The sequence below is a fragment of the Notothenia rossii genome, assembly GCF_949606895.1.
Source record: "Notothenia rossii genome assembly, chromosome: 3".
In the NCBI taxonomy this organism is placed as follows: domain Eukaryota; kingdom Metazoa; phylum Chordata; class Actinopteri; order Perciformes; family Nototheniidae; genus Notothenia; species Notothenia rossii.
The window spans coordinates 62994855-63020153 of NC_136901.1; the positions used below are offsets into that span (position 1 = coordinate 62994855).

General features: G+C 41.2%; 2 protein-coding genes across 7 annotated transcripts in view; one reads left to right on the forward strand and one right to left on the reverse strand.

Annotated features, from left to right (window-relative positions):
- Window positions 1-25299, forward strand: part of LOC307031345 (uncharacterized protein) — a 113224-nt gene that overhangs the window by 83063 nt on the left and 4862 nt on the right. The gene's annotated exons all lie outside the window — the stretch shown is intronic.
- LOC307031346 (uncharacterized protein) lies at window positions 1520-8820 on the reverse strand. 5 transcript variants are annotated; one of them, XM_079668380.1, is made up of 6 exons: window positions 8343-8820; window positions 6933-6984; window positions 5073-6645; window positions 4737-4892; window positions 4071-4166; window positions 1520-3412 (listed from the first exon to the last, which is right to left on the reverse strand). In XM_079668380.1, exons 3-6 carry the CDS (start codon window positions 5172-5174, stop codon window positions 3236-3238), a joined length of 531 nt encoding a protein of 176 aa, XP_079524506.1. In that variant the 5' UTR covers window positions 5175-6645; window positions 6933-6984; window positions 8343-8820; the 3' UTR covers window positions 1520-3235. The 5 variants fall into 5 exon arrangements, with proteins under 5 accessions (XP_079524506.1, XP_079524505.1, XP_079524508.1 ...); XM_079668379.1 differs by having other exon boundaries at window positions 6933-8820; XM_079668382.1 differs by having other exon boundaries at window positions 1520-3282; window positions 3365-3412; window positions 5073-8820.

The following is a 25299-nucleotide window of genomic DNA, read 5'->3' on the forward strand; positions in this document are numbered from 1 at the left end:
AGACCAGCTGTTAAATAAAGCTCTTCTGACCTTAGCTGGCATGTGGGTATATATTAATGCTGCCCATTATGGGCACAAGTAATTTTCACCCGTTTATTAATTATATGTTTTAAATTTGAGTGTTTCCTATCCCCTAAACCTCCAGGGATATACACAGTTTAATACTGGCAACTTCTTATTATGGGAAATACGAAAACGTCTTTTAAACCTACAACTCCCAGTAAAGACCATGGATGTATAATAAGAACTGGATACAGCGTGGGAGGCGGGGCCTCATTAATTCCTATGAGAGTTGCTCATTGGCGCATGATGACAAAATGGCCCAATCTTTGAGAGAGTGAAACGTCACAGATTACTCAGCATGCCTGAGAAGTACCCGTATGTGCTCTCATAGAGCATGCGCAACTTTAACCACGCCCCCCAAAAGGCTCGTTCACAAGCACGTCAATTTGCGTACATATAACAGCACCGCGCGTTCTGGATTGTTATGATGGATTTGATATTAACAAATAACGAGGCGGCTGCGGCAGTTAGCAGCTAGCAGCTAGCGGCTAGCTAGTGTAACGTCCGAGACATTCTGACCATGAGTCTGACTCACTAAATGAAGCTCAGCGCAAGTTCTTTCAGGAAGACTGGGTATGTATACATTCACTCCGCAGCGGCTTATAATCAGCTCATCGCGGGCGCTGTCTTTAACCTATTACATTCACCTCATTCTCCAGCAGCCAATCACCGAGCTGCAGCCAAACTTTAAAATGGTTCTCCTCTCTCCTGCAGTCAGCTATGATTTCAGGTGTTCATGCTGCCGCCCGCTTCCTCTCCACCCACCTCCGTTCATCATATCCAGAGCCAGGAGAGCTAATCCAAAGACCTCATCACACCTCCTCTTCATCCCATCTCCTCATCAAATCCAGATCTTCATCATCATCACCAGTGTCTAGAACCCCGGGGAGGTTCCCTATGTTCACGGCTGCATTTCCCCCTTTAGATATACGATTTCAGGATCGGGGTCAATCGCCAAAGACTTAACATTTATCATATGCACTCTAAAAACTAAGACGATGATGTACTCAATTTTATTGGTGAAACAAATTACACTTAAAAATATTGAGTAAATCTTAAAGCTGTGAAATCATTTAAATGTACCTTATGAATTGAGTAAATGTAAGTAAAAAAAATCAAGTAGGTCTAAATAACTACATTTAGTACCATAACATAAAAAAATTGAGTAAATATAATTAAAATCCTAAGTCAATGGAATAGTAACCCTAAGTCAAAACCACTGAAAGAAATGTGTAGATATCACTTAAATGCTAGGTAGATGTAACTTTAAAAGGAGACTATTATTTAACAAAACAAATGTGTGAAATGTACTCAATTTTCTTAACTACATTTAGTTAAAACTGGTCTATTAATTATATAAATATAGTTACATTTACTTATTTTTTTTAAATGTATTTACCCTTTACTCCAGGAGTGCTTTACCTGAGGTCAATACTTCTAATAAAACATAAAGCAATTGTACACATTGACATTTTATTTACACATTTATTGTTCAAATTTGACCAGTATAAAACATGACATTAAGTCTCAACCTGGTTTACTTTGCACATTACATTTGTAATAATTAGGGGCTGTTCTTGACACAATAAAATCTTATTCAACTAACAATCATAGAAATATGATGACTAATCGATTAAATCAACAGATTCACAAAGAATCACACAAAAACACCACTTTAAATCCTTGTGTTTACCAGAGATATCTATGAGTGGCCATTATTCAGAAATACCGTTCACATGTGAAGCACTCTCTCACACACAACTGAAACCAAAATCATACACACACACACACACACACACACACACACACACACACACACACACACACACACACACACACACACACACACACACACACACACACACACACACACACACACACACACACACACACACACACACACACACACACACACACACACACACACACACACACACACACACACACACACACACACACACACACACACACACACACACACACACACACACACACACACACACACACACACACACACACACACAGCTTAACTGAGGCCGAGGCGTTGTTAAACAATATCCTGGCCTCAACACCATGGGGTCAGCTATCGTCCCTCTTCCCGTCCCGCGGCGGGCAACGGCCCACTACAGCTCTCCTTAGGAGAGACTGTGCACCCTGAGGCCAGGATATTATTTAACAACGCTGCTGCCTCAGTTAAGCTTTGTGCATGCTGCTGAGCAAACATGCTGGAACAATCGCAAACGGACCAAATATTGTTTTCGCTTTTCTGAAATTGACTTCCGTTTCAACTGAAATCCCTCTCAAACATACCAAAATCGCTTTTCATGTGTATATGATAGCGTTTAATTTGTGTATAAGAGATTGTTTCGTGTGTGTGTGTGTGTGTGTGTGTGTGTGTGTGTGTGTGTGTGTCACATGTGTATATGAGAGATTTTTACATATATTTGTAAATGATTTTGGTTTCAGTTGTGTGTGTGAGAGTGCTTCACATGTGTATGTGAACAGTATTTCTGAATAATGTCCCTAATGGCCACTCATAGATATACGTTTCTTACAAATAAGTCATTTACCATGAAAGAAATACATTAAAATATTACTAATTGACTTAAGAAATCTTTGTCGAGCAAAACCACCAATAAAGTCGACTAAGAAGGGGCAGCCCTGGTAACAATGTCCAAGCTATAAAAACGATTAGCTGAATTGAGCTCTGCATATAACTAAGCAGTCCTTTCAACACGGGTAAAATGCAACAAGACCAATTGCAGCAGAGAAATCTTAGCATGAATGGAAATCTCAACTTGGAATATTTAACACTTTTAGGCATTTTATCTAGCTTAACTTTCAACCAGGTATATTTTTGCCAATGAGCATGTGAACATTTCCATTGGGCTATGGGAGCAACGGGCAGAACGGAACTCTGCATATGACTGAAATGCACCAAGAACAGTGACACTTTAAAACAATACCAGTCCAAAATGCATTCTATCAATGGAACTCTCAACTCGTACCTTTTAGCATCTTGCTGAACAGTAGTCGGCAACTACATATGCAGGCAATTTTTCAGTGTCTGAACCTTGGTTGAAAGGTTGCCAGGATCCAGCTCCAACAGTAGTTTTTGGAATACCTCAACCATATTTGAGATTCTTGGGGTATCTCAGATCCAAGGCATAGGTTAGTCCCAACAGATAGCAGCAGGCTCTGCTAAGATCCCCAAGGCTTCTGAGGACAGAATCCCAATCCCTACATCAGTCGGTTCATCGACTGACCCATCTTGGTTCTGCAGCAGGTAAATCTTCATCACCTCCTCTGCCAACTCCTCTTGTACACTGACAGGTGCATCAGCAGCATCCTGCAGACATTGAAAAGATAACTGGTTAGTGCTTACTTTCAGCCTGCATGTTACAAGACAAACAAAGAGCAATTCCTCACTGCTCACTCACCATGTTATTGATCGTCTCACAGTCATCAATGACTACATTATTTAAAACTTCAAAACTAACACTGTTAAAAATCCGGAAAAATATTGTACTAACGAGGGCTGCAGCTATATAGTATTCTAACAATTCATTCATTAATCGGATAATACATTATTTTTGCTTGATTAAATGAGCAATAGTAAATATAGAAAATAGAAAATAAGACCGGCCTCTTAAAATGAACAACAAGAAAAATCAATATTGTTTAAATTGCATACAATAATATTATCTGTCAAAACTAGACATTAAGTTTTAAAGAAGCGTTTTTTTTTTTAATGCAAAAACTAATCATTATTATTGGTTTTTTATTTCAAATAACAAAACAATAAAAAAGGTATATGTCTTCTGGGCTACTCATAGAAGGGTACTATAATTGTAACTGATCACTGCACATCTGTATCGGCCTCGGTCTCACCTCTATGCCACGCTGTCTGTTTGTCTGCTTGACTGAGTGGTGTATTTCTGTCCCACTGCCCGATCATTTTTAGTTTTTTGAGTTACTCGAATAATCATTTCAGCCTTAGTACTAACCTCAAAGTCCTTGATCAAGGCACTCGCATCTTCTCCAAGATGGTCGATGAGACATCGGATGACAAACTCTCGTTTTCGCTGAATGGGGATTCCACTCTGCAGAACAGAGCACTCTTTCAACAACTAATACAATGTCTTACTCTGCACATTACTCAAGCAGAATTTTGCTTTACTGTAACAACTTTAATGTCAAACTGTTTCAATTTAATTAACATTAAAGAAATGAAACATTGTCAGCATAGTATGTTGTGGAGGGATGCAAAGTAGGTGCAAGAATAAAACAAAACATGGAACATTTGGCATATGAACAGAAGAACGAGAAGAAGCCAACGCTGATTGATATATATATATATATATATTTACATGGTGGTGGGGTGTCTAGAAGATGTGAGTTATTGAAGGGCAGAAAACTAAGGAAGAAAAGCAATAACTGTTAAGGAAGACATGAGGATGAATAATATGAGAAGTTTGCAAGTAAACAAGATTTGAACAGGAAGGAGAGTCAGAGGGTTTAAAGAGGAGTGGTCAGATTAGGATAAATGAATATCTAAAGTAATTAGAGATTGTAATTAACTTACACAAAGGAAATAAATGCAATTGAGACAGGTGGAATTATTAAGGCAGTTAAGGAAGTAACTGTATAAGTGGGGGATAACATGTTAATACCTGAAGTAGAATATTCATTTTTGCCCGATGTCGCTCTCCGACAGCCCCCTTTTCCCCTTGGAACATAGACAACAGTTTTGGGAAATAGAAGTCCAACATTGACATGAACTTTGGCTCAAGATTCAGTGTGGTGATCCTCTGAAACTCTGCGCTGACCTGAAAGAGAGAGATTACAAAAGACAAAAAAATACTTATGATTAAATTAATTGTCATTTCAATCCATCAAAAACTAAAGTCCATATAGCTTTCAATAGGATGTAAAACTGTGACACACGCAGGTTATCCGTCTGTAGTGTCTGTGTTGACCACTGCTTAAAGAACATTCCCTTAACTCACTTGCGAGACATCAAACAAGACAGGCCATCTGTCCTTGATGTCTTCGATGCTCATCTTTAGACTGATGACATCATGTCTTCTATGTGCAAAAGTTCTGCACATCAAGTCCTTGATGGCTGTGCTGTAGAGATGTTAAGATTCACCGATTCGCATCGGTGCACCGGCATAAACGTTCAAGATGCGAGTTTACCGGTTGAAAGAGTGCACATCGGCTACAGTTTGGGTTGAACTCGCGATGCATCGATTGCGTAGCGTCTTTGCATCGGTAAAAAAACGATTCATTCATATAAAATCCCCTTATCTTGTCAACGTTCAGCAGAGACGATCTTTGATATTTGCTTCGCCACTACGGAGAACGAGAGTCTCAGTTATCAACAAACACGGAAGTTGAGGAGAAAGAGAAACACAGCGCACCGAAAAATACCTACAAATCAAACGTTTGGCAACACTTCGGATTGTTCAAGAAAGACGGTGTAATAGTCAAAATGCTATATAGTTGACCGCAGGTCATGGAGAGTAATAAGGTATCCGTAGACCTTTGTATGAGGTATCTTTATTACTTAACAGGTCTACAGCCATGATACATAGATCCGTCCTAGATGCGGACTTGCATACACACAGTATCACTCCGCAGCCGCACCCCATCAGTAACGTCCTGATGGTATATGTGCGCGGCACTATTACTACAGACGGTCAACTTGAAAAATCACTCGCAAATTGTTAACGATGCCGAGCCGCTTTAAAGTACACAAGTAGTACGAGGAACTTAGCGACGCACATAAAGAGGCGACGTGGGGTCTGCGGCTGAAAAGAGAAACCTGAAAGAGACATATGAGTTAAATCACTCAGTGAGGTGTTCTGTCAGAGAGAGGTGTTTAGCTTACAGCAGCCTGTGACGGCCAATAATAATTTAAATGTCTTCCTTACTGTAAGCAGTTATGAAATACCTGTTTGTGAAAGGTTATTTGTTTTCTTTATTGTTCAGATAGAAACCACTGCTTTCTGCTCACTGGTGAGTTAGCCTCTGAGTGTTAAGCACATCAGGCTGGCAGCTGTATGGGCATTGCTCTATTGTAGCTGTTATTTGCACATTGTTAATCATGAGCAATGCATCCTTACATTGTTTAACTGTGAGGTGTTATACAATTGTACTCTGGAGAGCTTTTAAAGGTAAAAAAAATAAACGGCATGATGGGATGTGCAGTACCAAATATGTAAAGCACTTGTTTGTTAATGTATGATTTGCTGCATAAGGAATAAAACAAAAATCCTCTGTCGTACCATATTGAAGTATCATTATTTTTGCATCGTGTTGAATCGCATCGTATCGCCCCGAATCGCATAATGTTGAATCAAATCGTATCGAACTGTATCGCAACAGGGGTGAATCGTATCGTATCGCATCGCCTGGTGTTTCAAATGTATCGTTAATGTATCGTATCGTGGCAACGTATCGAGATGCGCATCGCATCGGCCTCAGTGATGGAGATGCACATCCCTACTGTGCTGCCTTTCTTCTTTGATTCAGCGATTAGTTGGTCTTGATCCAGCTCGTGTTGTTCCTTCTTGTATCCTGACAAAACAGTCAAAACAAATGATTGGAGTTGCAGTTTTCAGAGCCAGGATTTTCAATTGCAGTATACAATGCAGAAGTAAATGCTTAATATCCTTGACCCAATGTTTCAGGGATATAATTAGTAAGTTTGTATTATCAAGTCCTAGATATTTGTATATAGTTACTGTTTATGTTTCTAACAAATGCTTCCTGGCCTTTGCAATCAAACATGGTCAAAATCAAGGTGCAAATAATTTAGCTTATTCACCGATTGTTTCAGTTTTTAATAAAAGAATGACATTCACCTCCTCTGTTTTGTTTTCTCGGTTCAACTTCTCTCCGTTAGCGCAGTCGGTGCTGTGAAACAAATATTGAAAATATTTATCATGCTTCACAAAAAAATATTCAACTTTACTTGCTCTAGCCATCATCAAGTGTTCCCCCATCAATATGACAAAACATAAGTTGGGCAAGTAGGCCGCTCCTCTTAAGAGAATGCAATGCCTTATTAGAATAATGATGAAACAGTTTCATAAGCATATAGGCAAGACTGTGTGTGTGTGTGTGTGTGTGTGTGTGTGTGTGTGTGTGTGTGTGTGTGTGTGTGTGTGTGTGTGTGTGTGTGTGTGTGTGTGTGTGTGTGTGTGTGTGTGTGTGTGTGTGTGTGTGTCACATGTGTATATGAGAGATTTTTACACATGTTTGTAAATGATTTTGGTGTCAGTTGTGTGTGAGAGAGTGCTTCACATGTGTATGTGAACGGTATTTCTGAATAATACCGTTACAGTTACATCTATCTAGCATTTAAGTGATATCTACACATTTTTTTCAGTGGTTTTGACTTACTGTAGGGTTACTATTGCATTGACTTAGGATTTTAATTATATTTACTCAATTGTATATGTTATGGTACTTTTGACATACTTGATTTTTTTACTTACATTTACTCAATTCATAAAGGCACATTTAAATGATTTCACAGCTTTAAGATTTACTCAATATTTTTAAGTGTAAAAATGTTTCACCAATACAATTGAGAACATCATCGTTTTAGTTTTTTAGAGTGCATATCGGCAAGACAACAGCTGCTGGGCCGCGGATAGTCAGACGTTATCTGAAATCACTCGCATGATACAGTAATCACCCAAATAAACTAACAGCCACCTTACACAAACAATGTGCATTTATCTTTATATTATCCATACTTTCGCCGCGAGACTTGAGCCGTTATTCCGGCATGGCGGGACATGCAGACAGACATATTCGCCGGCGCCGTTGTGTTACACGTCAGGCCGGCATACCATCTAATATCATCACACACTGGGGCAGCATTATGCGTGCATTGTCTGGTTAAGTATTACAAAGTAGATGTAATGGCGGATCTTCTTTACTACAGCATTTCTGAATAACAGTGTAAAAGGGGCTTAAAATAAACAGCTAACTATGCTACACAGCTGGTTGGTTAGGTACTTGAAACAACATCTGCGGACAAAGCTGGTGCTAATGTTTCTAATTTTTACTCGAGTAAAACGTTAGCTTCACTTCACCTGGTTGACTGTCCACCATGCGTGTGTAGAAGCGGACAGAGAAACTAGCTAGACTTACGACAGCATGGCTGCAAGTGTGACAGTATTTAGATAATTACACGCTATAAAGTTGTATATGCACAAAGACAGGGTCAATAGTTCATTAACTTTTGCTAGCTGGCTACTTACCAGGATTTTCAGGGAGTTTTCCTGGTGCTTCTCGTCGTGGTGTTTTCCTTGCTTGTTTTCCACATGACATGTGGCGCAGATTTCCCATGAGCACACTGTATTTGCGCGCGATTGTTAATGGGGTCCACTCATGACGTTTAGTGTAATTTACTCAATGTCTTAAGTTGTTGTTAAAGATGAAGAATATTGATTTGGAATGAGTAATAATTGCTGTTCCTGAAACTGATCAGTATAATTAGCCAATTCTCAAATATTTTGATTGAAATTTACCAAATATATTAAGGATATCTTAAAAATATAATTTGTTAGTCAAATACTCATTTATTTTCGTGTAATCAACTTAAATAATAGTAATAATTTAACACAAAATTAACTGTTGGATTTTTAAGCATTTATTTTGGTATGTGCAACTCAAACAATTACTTTGGTGATATTTAGAGATTTTATTAAGGTAATATAGCTTTTTATTATTGTGATATCTACAAAGCCACTGATTTAGTTTTTAGAGTGTGCCATGTGTCAATAAATGTTCTTTAAACAAAATGAAGTCTCTCCTGATTGAACTGTCTGGACTAGGGATGTGCATCTCCATCACTGAGGCCGATGCGATGTGCATCTCGATACGTTGCCACGATACGATACATTAACGATACATTTGAAACACCAGGCGATGCGATACGATTCACCCCTGTTGCGATACAGTTCGATACGATTTGATTCAACATTATGCGATTCGGGGCGATTCGGGGCGATACGATACGATTCAACACATGCACAATAATTATACTTCAATATGGTACGACAGAGGATTTTTGTTTTATTCCTTATATGCAGCAAATCATACATTAACAAAAAAGTGCTTTACATATTTGGTTCTCTCTAGTACTGCGCATCCCATCATGCTGTTCATTTTTTACCTTTTTTACCTTTAAAAACTCTCCAGAGTACAGTACAATTGTATAACACCTCACAGTTAAACAATGTAAGGATGCATTGCCCATGATTAACAATGTGCAAATAACAACTACCATAGTGCAATGCCCATACAGCTGCCAGCCTGATGTGCTTAACACTCATTCATAGGCTAACTCACCAGTGAGCAGAAAGCAGTGGTTTCTATATGAACAATAAAGAATACAAATAACCTTTCACAAACAGCTCTATCATAACTGCTTACAGTAAGGAAGACATTTAAACTATTGTCAGTCACAGGCTGCTGTAAACTAAACATCACTCTCTCTGAAAGAACACCTCAGTGAGTGATTTAACTCATATGTCTAACTTTCAGGTTTCTCTTTTCAGCCGCAGACCCCATGTCGCCTCTTTATGTGCGTCGCTAAGTTCCTCGTACTACTTGTGTACTTTAAAGCGGCACGGCATTGTTAACAATTTGCGAGTGATTTTTCAAGTTGACCGTCTTTCTTGAAAAATCCGAAGTGTTGCAAAACGTTTGATTTGTAGGTATTTTTCGGTACGCTGTGTTTCTCTTTCTCCTCAACTTCCGTGTGTGTTGATAACTGAGACTCTCGGCCTCTGTAGTGTCGAAGCAAATATCAAAGATCGTCTCTGCTGAGCGTTGACAAGATGAGGGGATTTTATATGAATGAATCGTTTTTTTACCGATGCAAAGACGCTACGCAATCGATGCATCGCGAGTTCAACCCAAACTGTAGCCGATGTGTACTCGTTCAACCGGTGCACTCGCATCTTGAACGTTTATGCCGGTGCACCTATGCGAATCGATGAATCTTAACATCTCTAGTCTGGACCCCATCCTCAACTTTTTTTCAAACCATAAAATGCCTTCATATGGCTTTCCTGTTGATCATGTTTGGTGGATTTTTTAATATAATAATTGCAATCAATATTATATATATTACATTTTAATCTATATACATTTTATTTACATTTGTTGTCACTATTTTCTTTTCACCTAGTTATACTATGCCAGCCATCAGAGGTATACATGTGTTAACATCTCTTTTAGGTTTCATTTCTTATTTTTGTGAATTTCTATATAAAATGCTGATTTCTAACTGAAATGCTTATGTATTTTTCATTACATTTTCGTAGAGCTTTGACTTTTTCAGCTGAATAAATATTATAACTCTAGATGGTTTTGTTCAGTGTTGCCAGCTTCACTGTTGAGCTTTATGTTGTGCCCAGCATTCTCCTGTGCTCTGAAATCAAAATGTGGATAAGCATAAAACACTAAAATAAACACTACAATACAACTTGTTATTTGACACTCACAAGGTTGTTCATTTGTGTGTATAAATATACAACACAGGCTATATACATATATAATATATATATATACACACAAGTATAATTAATACAACTGTTAATTTGATTAGAGCTTTGACATATATATCTTTATTTATATATGTATAACTATGACGACTTCCTCTGGCATTGGCAATATCATATGGTATAGCTAATTAATCTGGGTCAAAACGTGTTGTGCCCACATGCAAAGGTTGTAAACTCTGGCTTATCCCTGCATGGTATTATAGTAATACCAAACAGCAACATTCAACTCCTTTAATGGTATATTGCAAGTGCAATAAGAAGCTACAGGGACGTTAATCTACGTCTGTAACATTAACTTTATTTAATACAAGATTTACATCATACAGCCCATGTAGTATAATATTTTACAAAGGATGAATTACAGCAAACACGTGCAATATATCCATTATTATGGGTCCGTTCTTATTGTGCATCCATGGGTAAAGGTAAAACTCATGTAGTACTGAACACGTCACATCACATGAATGTGCCGGGCGGCACATATTGCACATAATGCAGAGGGAAATAATAAGAATAACGTTATTAGCACATTTTTACAACTTGAGGAACGAATGTTTTTAATAAGGGCTATACAAGTGTTCATACTGGGTAGTTTATTTAGTTTAAAAAAAATTATCCAATGATTTACAGGCCACTCTTTCCCCATGTAAGTCAATGGGAAAAAGTGTTTCCGGGCCTGGCGACCAAACGGAAGTGTAGTACTGCCGCTTGGCCACCACAAATATTTTCATCTGAGTCCGGCGTACTTCCTGGGGGCTTGGTAGAGACATGCCATAGATAGAGAACGTGTTGCGAAACACAATAGCCAGCATGTGTAGTTCTGGGGATGGGGTGGGGACGGGGTGGACCCGTTCAAATCCAGTTTTGGACAGTCTGCCGTGGTTCCATCCCATTTCAAGTGCTGTTCGACGCTTGGCGTAACCCTTGGAGCACTCTCAAACATCCAATCACAGAGCTTGAGGACTATCACAGGGTTTGTCAAGCGAAACGGAGAGAATACTTACTTCCGGGTGTAATATTCTCTAAAAGCAAATGAGCTGCTCTTACCCTCGGTCCTGACGGACTCCAACTTGTGTTTATTAATCAAACAAATAAATAAACACAAGGATAATTATGTGTTATTGTTGAGTAAATGGAAAAATAAATAAACACAAACAAACAAATAAATAATTAAATAAATAATTTAATTTAATTTAATAATTAAACACATTAATAGGTTCTTAAATATTAAGATCCCCTGAGACACAGTGTCCTGAAAAAAAAACCAGGGTCCCCGCTGGGGCTTAACAGGTTTAATATGACCGCTCAGAGGATAGGATTTCTCATTCCTCTAAACGCCTGCTGCTTCCACTCCTCTCTCCTCGGTTCCCCTCCTCGACTCCTCCGCTCGCATCTCCTGTGGGCGGGACTAACACACGAGGATAGGAGTCGAGGAGGGGAATTTAGAGAGAAAGGCCCCATGTCTCCCTTGTCCTGTTCCAGTTTGTCTTCTCTCTTGATTCAGACAACCGTTATCATCAAGCCAGGTCCACGTTATTGGTTTACTCAAGTGCCTTGTCTTTGTTTATAAGTTTCCTAAAGTGAGTGATTTTGTTTCACAAATAGTTTAGTTACACTTTCTCCTCAAAAGAGTGATTATTGACTTCCGGTTTGACTAATGGAGGAGTAAGTCGCACCCCGGGAGAGCTCTGTTGAAATCCTATCTAATATTACATTATACTCACTTAATTACGACAACTAACGTATGCAAACGTGTCTAAAAGACAAAGGAACATGGGGAAACCTACAAAGAAGCAAAGTCAACCTGCAGACGACAAATCTTATGAGAGTGACACAGGGGACTCGCATGGGAGCTAGTCAAAATGAGGAACATGCAGCTAACCACGCTCCGCTAACGCTAGCTGACATGGAGAAACTTTTCCTCTCAATAGAGGAGCGCATTATTTCAAAACTGTCCGTCCAACTCTCGGCTGACCGCGCCACCATTGACCAGCACGACCAGACAATCCAAGGCATGGAAGTGGCACTTAACGGCATGGAGACCGGACTGCAAGCTGTCGAATCCACCTGCACAGCCCTATCCAGGGAAAATGAGAGCCTCAAGTTTAAGGTGGACAACCTGCAAAACAGATCGAGACGCAATAATATCCGCATAACTGCCGTACCTGAAAAAGTTGAGGGCCCACAGCCGACCGCCTTTATGGAGTTGTTCCTGGCAGAAATGTTTGGTGCCGAAGCCTTTCCTTACCCCCCTGCGGTCGACAGGGCGCACAGAGTAGCTACTGCCAAGACGCAGAACGACACCCCGCGCCCGTTCATCGCTCGGATCCACAACTTCCAGACCAAAGAGCGCATCCTGAAGCTGGAGAGGGAGGCCGGTCCGCTCTCTTTCCGCGGAGGCAACATACACATTTTCCCGGACTACAGCGTGGAGGTATCAAAGAAGAGAGCCACATACGCCGCGGTCAAATCGGAGCTGAGAAGCTCGAATACAGGATGTTTTTTCCTTCCAAACTACAGGTCACTGACAAGAACGGACAGGAACTCATTTTTTTCTCGCCCGGAGAAGTTTCCTCTTTTCTTCACAGCGGCCGTTCACGTGCGTCCTCCTCACAGCCTATCCCATAAACGTGTCTAATAACTGTTAAATCACTGGGTTGATATTATAGATGCTTTCGTCTTTCTTGGCTGAATATATTTTCTTTATTATTATTACTATGGTCGGTACTTTATAACCAGCGGTGCACACAACTTTCTCAGTGAGGTACTCAGATGAGTACCTGGAGTCAGTGTTTGGTACTCCAACTTCTGGCTCCCCTCAAAGTTCCCATGAAGCCCTCTGTATCGCGAATGTCAGCGGGGGGGCACCCCTGTTTATAACAATGTTTGCCAAGCGTTTTATGTGTGGAACTAAACTCGGGACAGTCACTGACTTCTGTTGAAATGTCACTGTTGGTCCACACAGCGCTCCTTTATTATACCTGCCTAAGCCACTATCACACTGGAGCAGGGAGACGTGCAAATACTCGCGCGCACATACTGATTGGGGTAAGCTCATACATGTCTATAAAGCAGTGAATATATGCATGTTCTGTTCCCTATATATTACTGTTTTCCTCCATGTTACCACTATTGAATGATACCCACCTGCATATGGCAACACTCTTTAATTGCTCCAATCGTTATTACCGGCCTTTCATGGCTTCTGCACAATTTAATGTTACATGTTGTATACTGTTTACAACAGAGTTTTAGTGTAAGTTAGGTGTTTTTTTGAGCTGGCAATTAAGTGCACAGTTCAAGCCCAACGTCCCCTCTGTGATGCTGTTTTTCACAATGTCAGAGGTTTTTAGGCCATCAGTTTAGTTTTCCCTTTTTCTTCTTTTTCTTGTCCCATCATTCTCCTTTCCCCCTCTCCACACCCAACACCCGGCCCTACCCTGCTCCACTTCTGTGGTTACTCTTGCCCCACTAATCTCTTAGAATATGACAACTACATCTAACTGCAATCAAGTTTGGCGCATCCACTTTTTATCCTTAAACACTAAAGGTATGAACAGCTGGGTGAAAAGACAGAAAATAGACTCTTATCTGCAACGGATGCACTCAGACATAGCCTTTCTACAGGAAACTCACCTGAAAAACAACTAGGGATGCACGATATTGTTTTTTTGAAACCGATACCGATAACTTCCTGCTTCTCAAGACCGATACCGATAACCGATAAAAATATAATATATATATATATATTAAATGTACCTGTAGTTTTTTCCTCGTTTTAGCCCTGGGGTCGTCTCTGGCAAACTTTTTGCCTTTTTCAAAAGCCTCGTCGATAGGTAAAAGCCCCGGTGCCTTTGCAGCTGGCTTTGGATTCGCCGCTAGTTTAGCAGCGCAGGCGTCTTCGTACGCTTTTAACACACCATCGTAGCGATGGCGATGTTTCAGGTGACTAATCAGGTTGGAAGTATTATAGCTCGTTGCCTTTTTCCCTCCTCGTGGAACTTCTGCATTGCATTTGTTAATACAAATAGCAATCGAACTATCTAACTCTGAAACTTTGAAATAGTCCCATACTACCGACGACGTGTTTGTTTACTGTCCTGGCTTCACGGCCGCACACTATTTACGTCACAGCCAGGCATGAGTTAGGGAGCGCTGGATTTGTGAAAAACTCCCCTCTTCCTAAACCACTAATACCAAAGTACTGGCAAAACGGGAGGAGCCGAGTGAAAAACAAGCGCCCCTCATCCCAATCCACCCACACCGCAGTATTTTTTCTCTTTTTTTTTGCTCAAAAAATATATTGTATATTATCGGGGCTATTAATACTTTTGTCGGGTTTATCTGGATGACGTCATAATTCCTAATATCGGACCGATAATTATCGGGCCGATATTAGGAATTATGACGTCATCCAGATAAACCAGATGGCCAGGTTTTCCACTCACAGTTCAATGCCAAAGCCAGGGGGACAGCAATCCTTACACATAAGGACATTCCAGTTCAAGCTAAGGAGGTGATCGCTGACACAAGTGGGAGATTTATCATTGTTTCGGGCCAGTTATTCGACAGTCCTGTCATTATGGTCAATGTTTATGCTCCAAACTGTGATGATTATAATTTCTTGAACAAACTATTCTCCACCTTACCCAGTGATAACAACTACAATCTGATAATAGGAGGAGACTTTAACTGCGTGCTTAACACTGCATTGGATAGATCATCTAACAGGGCTCAGCCTCTTACCAAATCTGCTAAAGTTATCAACGAATGAATTACTCAAAATGCTGTTTCGGATATTTGGAGATTTTAATTTAACAACCAAAACGTTTTTTCCTTCTTCTCCAATGTTCATCACACATATACCCGCATTGACTACTTTCTCTTAGATAATAGACTACTGGGAAATGTTAACTCCTGCTCATTGTTTGTTTGTAGCCTTTATTTAACCAGGTGAAAGCCCCTTGAGATCAAAAGATCTCTTTTTCAAGGGTGACCTGCAGCACATTGGTTACAGATGTAACATAAAAACAACAGAACAACAATAAGGACGACATACAACATAAATTACAGGGTATAGTTTACAAACTCTATTTACAGTGACAGGTACCATGAGTATCAAACAGCATGTCACCCAGCCGAGTTTTAAAATGATGCAGGGGAACCAAAGTGCTCAGTTTTAAACATTTCTGCAGACTGTTCCAAGTTAGTGGAGCTGCACAACTAAAAGCTTTCTTCCCTAAGAAACTCCTAGCACTTGGCACATTTAATAAAACCACATCATGAGATCTCAGGCAATAAGTACTTTCAATTTGTCGAGAGATCAGAGAGCAGATATAAGAAGGTAGTTTACCCAACATGGCTTTATAGATGAACATGTACCAGTGACTGAGTCTCTGAACAGTAAGTGATGGCAGACCTGCCTTGGCATACAGGGTACAGTGATGAGTAAGTGCTTTACAGTTAGTAACAAATCTCAGAGCACTGTGATAGGCAGCATCTAACTTTTCCAGGCAATGGGCAGGTGCATTCATATAGATCAAATCACCATAGTCCAGCACAGGTTAAAAGGTCACAGTGACTAGCCTTTTCCTGGCCTCAAGTGAGAAACAGGACTTGTTTCTAAAAAAGAAACCTAGTCTAACCCTCAGCTTTTTAAGCAGATGAATGACCTGAAGTTTAAAAGTAAGAGAATCATCAAGCCAGATACCTATGTATTTATAACAGGTAACCACTTTGAGTACTTGTCCTTGCATTGTAACAATATCAGTGCATGACATTAAGGATTTTGGGAGATGGCCCACGCTAATTTACAGAAGGCCCTGAGCCCAATAGAGATTGCCCTGAAAAATGCGCGCGGACGAAATGACGCACAAAGGGTTTGGGGGGCCTCCCCCTAGAACATTTAGATTTTTGCAGGTCTTAGATGCTGTCTGGTGCATTCTCTAGACTGAATTATAAGATGAACCACCACAATATTATATTGTACAATTTCAATTTTATTCTTCATTTCACTTGTTTGTTTATTCTTTTTTGTTTTTGCTCGCTTGCATGCCCTGCATAGCTATAAGAAATACTTCAGTTGTTGGTCAAGACACTTTCCATCTGGTGAAGGCAAATGCCTTCCCAGATGTAAAAAAGTAGAAAACATTACATTCAGTTATAACTGCCAAAACAAACATTATTTACACTATTATGGCCCCTATTAAAAATGTTTGTAATGTTATCTACTATAAGTTGGTCGAACAAATGCCTCCTCATCCGGAAGCGGACCGAGCAGACCCGAGCAGCAGTCGAGAGGAGCCGAGCGCATTCGCGAAGCACACAAAATGGCGACGTCAGAGTTCCCATTAGCCGGCAAATCTAAATCTCTTCGGTCAAAAATAATTTCCCTTTAGCGCAATACCGCTTCAGTTGCGCCACTTATGTGACAGACAAGAAGAGTATGTGACAGACAAGAATAGTCCATTCTAATGTCTAACACTTAATGTGCAGAAAGAGATGTCCTGTATGGGTTGATTGTGCGTTGATCTGTTGGTAATGCCTCGGGGTTCCGGTGGGCATGTAAACAAATGCATAATGCTGCGCTATACTTTGCGACCTCACCCAGTCGCATAGCGACGGTTATTGTTCAGGTGTCTTTTAATAAGCAGGTAGTCCTATCATTAGCTAGAACTAGCTGGATCTGATCGATATGGACATAAATGGGAGTGAAGTCTAATCTGCCGGGAGAGAGAGATCAGCTGCTGCTGACAAGTTGACACGCAGCTCTGCATGATCACATGCAGCGGTGAGCGGACAAAACACACACTTCAGGTTAGAATATCACACGTAGCTATTTTAATTAGCTCTCAAACTACCTAAACTAGTTATAGATATGTTTAGTTTTACTGTCGGGTTACTCATTACTGGATCCGCGAGCTGCATGATACTGGCATAATAGATTGCCCGATCGGGCAACCAGCAGGTGAGGCTTCATGGCCCGAGCTAAATACTACATGGCCCCGGGCCATCGGGCAGTCCTTAATGTCGAGCCCTGATCCAAAGCAGTCTCTGGAATCTTTTTAGCTTTTGAAAAGATCATTACCTTGGTTTTCCCAACATTTAAAAGAAGCTTAAGCTCAGCGAGCTGAGTCTGAATAATGTTAAAAACAGCCTGTAATTTAACAACAGCCTCCTTAATGGAGGGACCTGCACAGTACATCACGGTATCATCCGCATACAAATGTAAAGTAGCTTCATCCACATTTTCACCTAAACTGTTGATATATATGGAGAATAAAAGTGGACCTAAAACCGAACCTTGGAGAACACCATTAGCAATGTTCAACCACTCAGAAGACAGCCCATCAAAGTGAACACATTGGGACCTTTCAGACTGGTAGTTCACAAACCACCCCACTGCATGGCTGGATATGCCAATACTGAGTAGCCTCTGCTTTAAGATGCGATGATCGACGGTTTCAAACGCTTTGGAAAGGTCAATAAATAGGGCTGCACAACTCTGCTTATTATCTAAAATACTCGTAATGTCATTCACCACTTTCATTGTCGCAGTGATGGTGCTATGTTTCTTTCCAGTACTGACTGATATTTAGACAGGATATCATTTGTACATAAAAACTCCTTTACTTGTTCACTCACTAGGCGTTCGAGCACCTTTGCCAGAACTGACAATTTAGAGATTGGCCTATAGTTATTTAAAATAGTTGCCTCCCCTCCTTTTAGTAAAGGCAAGACATAAGCTGACTTCCATACTTTTGGAATTGCATTTGTGCTGAGGGAGAGGTTAAAAAGAGTAGTAAGAGGAAGAGCAATCAAATCTGCAGCTATCTTTAAAAAGAAAGGTTCTACGTTGTCCGGGCCAGCCGGTTTCTTAGGATCCAACTTAGATAATGCTTCATGAACAACATTAACAGTAAAAGAAGTAAAACTGAAGAGGTTTTCCAGATCACATTGTTCAGAGTCACGGATTGGGGTGTTCACAGAAGCAGAGTTAGTCACAGAATCAAACATATAACCGCAGGACACAAAATGCTCATTAAAGCAATTTAACATGGTAGCCCTGTCCGATATAGTGCCAGATGATGTGGTAAGGCAAGGAGGTAGCTCATTATGGATTTCACTGGTGGATATCGATTTTATGGCTTTCCAAAATTTCCTAGGATTATTTAGGTTTTCTGTGGTAACTGACAAATAGTACTTCGACTTAACACTTTTGTACGAAGTGTAAGGTCATAGTACTCATATGAAAGTATCACAGTTTCAGATCATGGAGCAGTCTCATTTCATATAAATTTCATTTCATTTCATTTTCATTTCATTTTCATTTCATTTTCACTTTCATACACTCCGCCCCCTGGTATACCCCCGAACTCCGCCAAATGAAATCAAGGAAACGTCAACTTGAACGCCAACACAAGAAAACCACACTAACAGTCCATCTTCAAATCTACAAAGACTATCTCCAGCAGTACAGTAATGCACTCAAAGCAGCCCGGTCTAATTACTACTCACAACTCATTCAGTCTGGCTCCAGCAACCCCAAGCGTCTGTTCTCCACCATCAGCAAACTTCTCAAACCCTGTGACAACGCCACCTCGTCCTTCACCACCAAACAGTGCAACTCCTTCCTTTTGTTTTTCCAAACCAAAATCAGCAACATTTACAGATATCTGACACCCTCATCAGCACCCCCCACCTCCTCTCCTGGCTCCCCCCCCTTCACCTCACAGCCCCTGTCCCACTTCTCCCCTGTGACCCCCATGCACCTGTCCAACTTCATGACTGGAATTAACTCCACCTGCAAACTTGACCCAATGCCCTCCAAATTTGTTAAAGAGAGCCTCCCTGCCATGTCCCAGCTCATCGCCACCATCATTAACTCCTCCCTCAGATCTGGATCAGTTCCCCCCTCTCTCAAACTGGCTGCTGTCACACCCATTCTCAAAAGACCCGGACTCACACCTGACATCATGTCCAACTTCCGGCCCATCTCAAATCTCCCCTTTCTGTCAAAAATACTTGAACGTGTCATTGCCTCACAACTAAAATCCCACCTCAGCTCCAATTACCTCTTTGAGCCATTTCAATCCGGTTTCCGATCAAAACACAGCACAGAAACAGCTCTTCTGAAAATCACAAACGACCTCCTCCTCTCCTCTGACTCCGGCAACCTGAACATCCTCATCCTCCTCGACCTCACCGCAGCATTCGACACCATCAACCACACCATCCTGCTGTCCCTCCTCGAATCATCACTCAACATCACTGACACTGCACTCTCCTGGCTGAAATCCTACCTCACCGACAGACATCAGTTTATCAACATCAACAACTGCACCTCCTCCACTGCTCCTCTGTCCCAAGGCGTCCCCCAGGGTTCGGTGCTTGGCCCCCTCCTATTCATCCTTTACATGCTCCCCCTTGGCAAAATAATTTGTCGCCACAACCTTCAATTTCACTGCTACGCCGATGACATCCAACTTTATATCTCAACAAAAACCATCACCCCCACAACACACTCCACTCTCACCAACTGTCTCTCAGAAATAAAAGCATGGATGCAAACAAACTATCTCCAACTGAACAGTGCCAAATTAGACATCATCATCATCAGCCCCCCATCCCGTATCAAAGACATCCAGAATTTCAACTTCACCATTGACAGCCACACTCTATCTCCCCCCCCTCACATCCGCAACCTCGGAGTCATTTTCGACATTCAGCTCAAATTCAACCACCACATAAATCACATCACCAGGACCGCCTTTTTCCACCTCAAAAACATTGCCCGTCTCCGCCCATCACTCTCCTCCTCTGCTGCTGAAATCCTGATTCATGCATTCATCACTTCACGACTCGACTACTGCAATAGCATCCTCTATGGCAGTGGTTCCCAACCTGGGGGTCGCGGTCGCCAAAGATCGCAGGGGGGGCGCCAGACCTCAGATGATTTGAGGCCTAATATCATATTTAGAATAAAAAAAAAAAAAAAATTACATATCATTTTTTTTTTTACATATCATTTTTTTTACATATTGTAACGCAATACATGATTACCGCTAAAAGCCTTGTCTATATTACAATAAAATATAGAAATTAATTGATTAACTAAAATTAAAATTCAAAAAATTCATCTGATACTCCTCCGATTGGCGCCAACATTGACGTTACTGTGTCAGCTTTCATAATAATAACAGTTTGCTGCGCTTGCTAGCTAGCGACCAACTTCATAAGGTGAATATTTTTGTCTAAAAATGTCTGAAAAACGTAAAGGAGATGACAGCTCATCTGCAATCAAAAAGAAAATGAGGACCTACCTAGAGAGCTATCTTAACTTCGGTTTCATGGAGGGAACGGACAAAACCCGCCCAGAGTGTGTGATATGCAGAGAGAAGCTAGCCAACGAAAGCATGAAACCCAGCAAAATGAAGAGACACCAACAGACATTGCACCCAGAAACATTCGGGCGTGATCGGGACTTTTTCATAAAGAAACAACACCTTGCAAAGGCAAACAAGCCAATGGATATTAGAACAGCGTTTGTTAGGGCTGGCAGCGAGGCCTCTTTTGAATGTGCACTTTTAATAGCAAAGGCAAAGAAACCGCACAACATTGCAGAGCAGCTCATTAAGCCAGCTTGCATTAAGATGGCTGAGAAACTGTGCGGCCCGCAGGTGGCGGAGAAGCTAAAAACTGTACCACTGTCAAACAATACGGTGAAAGACAGAATTGAGAAGATGGCAAGTAACTGCGAGCTGCAGCTGCTCGAAAAGCTTGGAAAGGGGCCATTTGCCATACAACTTGATGAAACCACAACTGTAGCAGACGAGGCTGTGCTGATCGTTTATGTGCAATATATCGATGGGGAAGATTTGAAGCAGGACATTCTTATGTCAGTCAACCTTACCACTACCACTCGGGGTGAGGACATTTTTACTGCAGTGGATTCTTACCTCTCATCCCACAAGCTTTCCTATGAGAATTTAGTTGCATGTTGCACAGACGGAGCTGCCTCAATGATGGGGAAAAACAAGGGATTTAACAGTCGCTTGAAAGAAAAGGCCCCACACTGCACAATATTTCACTGTGTGATACATCGCCAGGCCCTGGCCAGCAAGAAACTGTCAGAAGACCTCAGCGAAACACTCTCAACTGTTGTTAAAATAGTAAATTTCATCAAAAGTCCCCCCACCAACAAGCGTCTATTCGCAGACTTGTGCGAGGATGAAGCGCGCCAAACCCTCTTCCTGCACACCGAGGTGCGCTGGCTCTCACGCGGCCGAGTGCTGGCACGCTTTGTAGAACTGAAGGAAAAAATTGAAGAGTTTCTACAAACTCGTAACCGCGCACTGTCAGAGCAAGTGACTGAGTCATTCTGGATTAAAACAGCATACCTGGCCGACATCTTCAGTCTCTACAATGAAACAAACAAGCGTCTGCAAGGCGTGGAGTCCAACATTCTCCAATGATGCATTTGTGCGCAAACTGGAGTACAGGGTCGGGAAAATGGAGAGGGGGGAGCTGCAACAGTTTCCACTACTGCTGAAACAATCCCAAAACAATCCTGAAACGGTGCCTGTGTCTGTACGTCGCGAGTTCATCCGCCATATGAACGCACTGCAAACGGAAATGCAATCACGGTTCGCTGACATAGACGAGTATGTCTCCAAGGAATTGTGGGTTTTAGATCCCTTTATTGCCAAAGTTGAGGATGTGGAATACCTGGATTGCGAAGATGAGCTCACCGACATCCAAGCTGACTCGCTGTCAAAGAAATACTTCCAGGAAAAAGGATTCAAAAAGTTTGGGATTCTCAAAGGACCAAGCCTCGCTCCAAAGATCACACTGCATGCCACGACCAGGATTATACTCCCATTCAGTACGACATATCTATCAGAAACAGCCTTCAGCGCACTTGTTGCCATCAAGACAAAAGCACGCAACACACTGGACGTTCACAACGACTTTAGACTGGCTGTCACTCACATTACACCGGACATTCCATCCCTGGCTGCGGGCGTGCAAGCCCAAGGTTCACATTAATGAACCTACTTGAACCTCGTCTTCTCTCTGCTACCTGTTCCATGGCAGACAAGCATTTGATTTACCTGTTTAATATGCCAGTTTTTCATTTTTTTTATATAGGCCTATGCAACCATATTACCATTTATTTATGAGACATAGTATATTCTTTTGAAGTGTCCTGTTCTTCGACATTTGAAATAAATATGATGCATACATTTGCAAGTTAGTAGCTAATATAAGCATACAAAGACAGAAATGTATCATTTTTTCTTTAATATAAATGTTTCTTCTGCGCGTAAAGTGCCGGTTTCAGTTGGATTATTTGTCACAGTTGCTCCGATCAGATCGGTCTCCTCCATTTTGTAGATTATTTACGATTTTTTAATCCACATAAACACATCGCCAAAATCCGGCTTACTTTGAGCATGTGTTTTAAACAGTTGAATCCCTTTGTGAATTGTTTCCACTTGCGCCGTCCTTTAATTTCTTGATACAGCGGGCATCCAAATTCATTAATCCTGAGTCCAATAACCAATAAAGTCACTCCAATAGAGCTCCTTAGTTACGCTTTCATCCTCCTTTAATGAAATACTGCACATTCATCCAGTTTGTGACAGTAGTTGTAGCATTTTTGAGACTTTTAAACTTTCCGCTGTTACCAGGCACGGCTGTCACTACCCGATCTGCCCCCCTGCCCGATCTGTACTGCGCATGTGCGAGATGGTCCGCCATACTGGACAACTACATACAGCAACTGTAATAGGACACTTCACACAGTGGCGTTTGGCAAAGCAGAAAAAGAACACTAAAAAAACAGAGAGAGATGAGTTATTGTTATGACAACGTGACTTAACTTTTATTTAACAACTCTTTTTATTGGGTTCTTTTATTTGGGGTTCAGTACATTGTCAGAATAAGTGAGACATAGATTTAACTTCTGTTAGACAGCTATATGCCATACATTTTTGCATACATTCACAGTAAATATTTATTCAGTATGATAACTGCCAAACAGAAGTTAAATCCATTTTCTTTTTGTGCTTTGCCAAACGCCACTGTGTCAAGTGTCCTAGTTGGGTTGCCGTACGGAGTTGTCCAGTATGGCAGACCATCTCGCACATGCACAGTACAGATCGGGCAGGGGGGCAGATCGGCAACAGCGATAATTAAAGTTTCAAAGTTTTGGGGGGTCGCAAATTCCAACAGGAGTCATTTAGGGGGGCCCTGGGTGAAAAAGGTTGGGAACCCCTGCTCTATGGCATACCATCCAACCTCCTCAATAAACTCCAACATATCCAGAACTCTGCTGCCCGCCTCCTCACCCACACCCGATCCCGAGACCACATCACTCCCATCCTCCAGAACCTCCACTGGCTCCCCGTCCGTCAAAGAATCCACTTCAAAGTCCTCCTCATTACTTACAAAGCCCTCAACAACCAGGCCCCCCCCCCTACCTCACAGACCTGATGCACCACCACACCCCTTCCCGCTGCCTCCGCTCATCAGAAGCCAACCTCTTATCCATCCCCACCCGCACCAATAACCGGACCTGGGGGGACAGAGCCTTCTCCGTCGCTGCCCCCTCCCTCTGGAACTCACTCCCACAACCCATCAGAGACTGCACCGACCTCACCACCTTCAAAAAACTCACAAAAACTCACCTCTTCAATCTGGCTTTTCATGTGTGATTGTTTTTGTATTATTTGACTTTAACTTTAACTATATATTTATTTGTTGTTCCTTTCTTCTCTTTTCTTTTTTTCTTCACTATTATCTGTAAAGCGTCTTTGAGCACCTGTAAAAGCGCTAACAAATTAAATCTATTATTATTATTATTATTATATAACATTGCCTAACTCCCTGAGACCCTCTCGAAACTGGAGACTTAACTCCCTCCTTCTAGCTGACAAACTGTTTGTAAGTCATATCACTTCTCAAATTATCTTCTTTCTTGAAACTAACACCTCCGCAGAAATCTCTCATTCAACCTTATGGGAGACCCTCAAGGCCTACCTCCATGGGCAAATAATTGAATACTCTTCCAGGGGGAAAAAAAGTAAGGGACTCCAAACTCATTGACATCTCACGCTCTATTTTGGAGATTGACAATCTCTACTCGTCCTCCACATGTCCAACACTTTTTAAAGAAAGGCTGCGTTTACAGACAGAATACAACTTACTTTCCACAGACAGAGCTACACATCTAATTACTAAGTCTCGATTTGCTGTTTATGACTGATAAGGCTGGGAAGTTGTTAGCCCAACAGGCTCGTCAAGCGCAATCCACTCGTCTTATCCTTAAGATCTATAGTAAAACAGGAGAAACAGTCACTGACCACAAGGATATCAATGATACCTTCAAAGAGGTTTATACAGCTCTGAATGTGATAACCTCTCACAACTAAATATTTCTTTGATAAACTTACTTTCCCTTCAGTTCCAGCTGAATATAACTCTCTATTAGGAGGCCAGATTTCCAATGAAGAAATTCTAAGAGCTATTCAATCGTTAAAATGTAATAAAACACCTGGACCAGACAGTTATAGTTCAGAATTTTATAAGAAATGTGCGCCCCAAATTTGCCCCCTACTCAAAGACATGTTTAATCAATCCC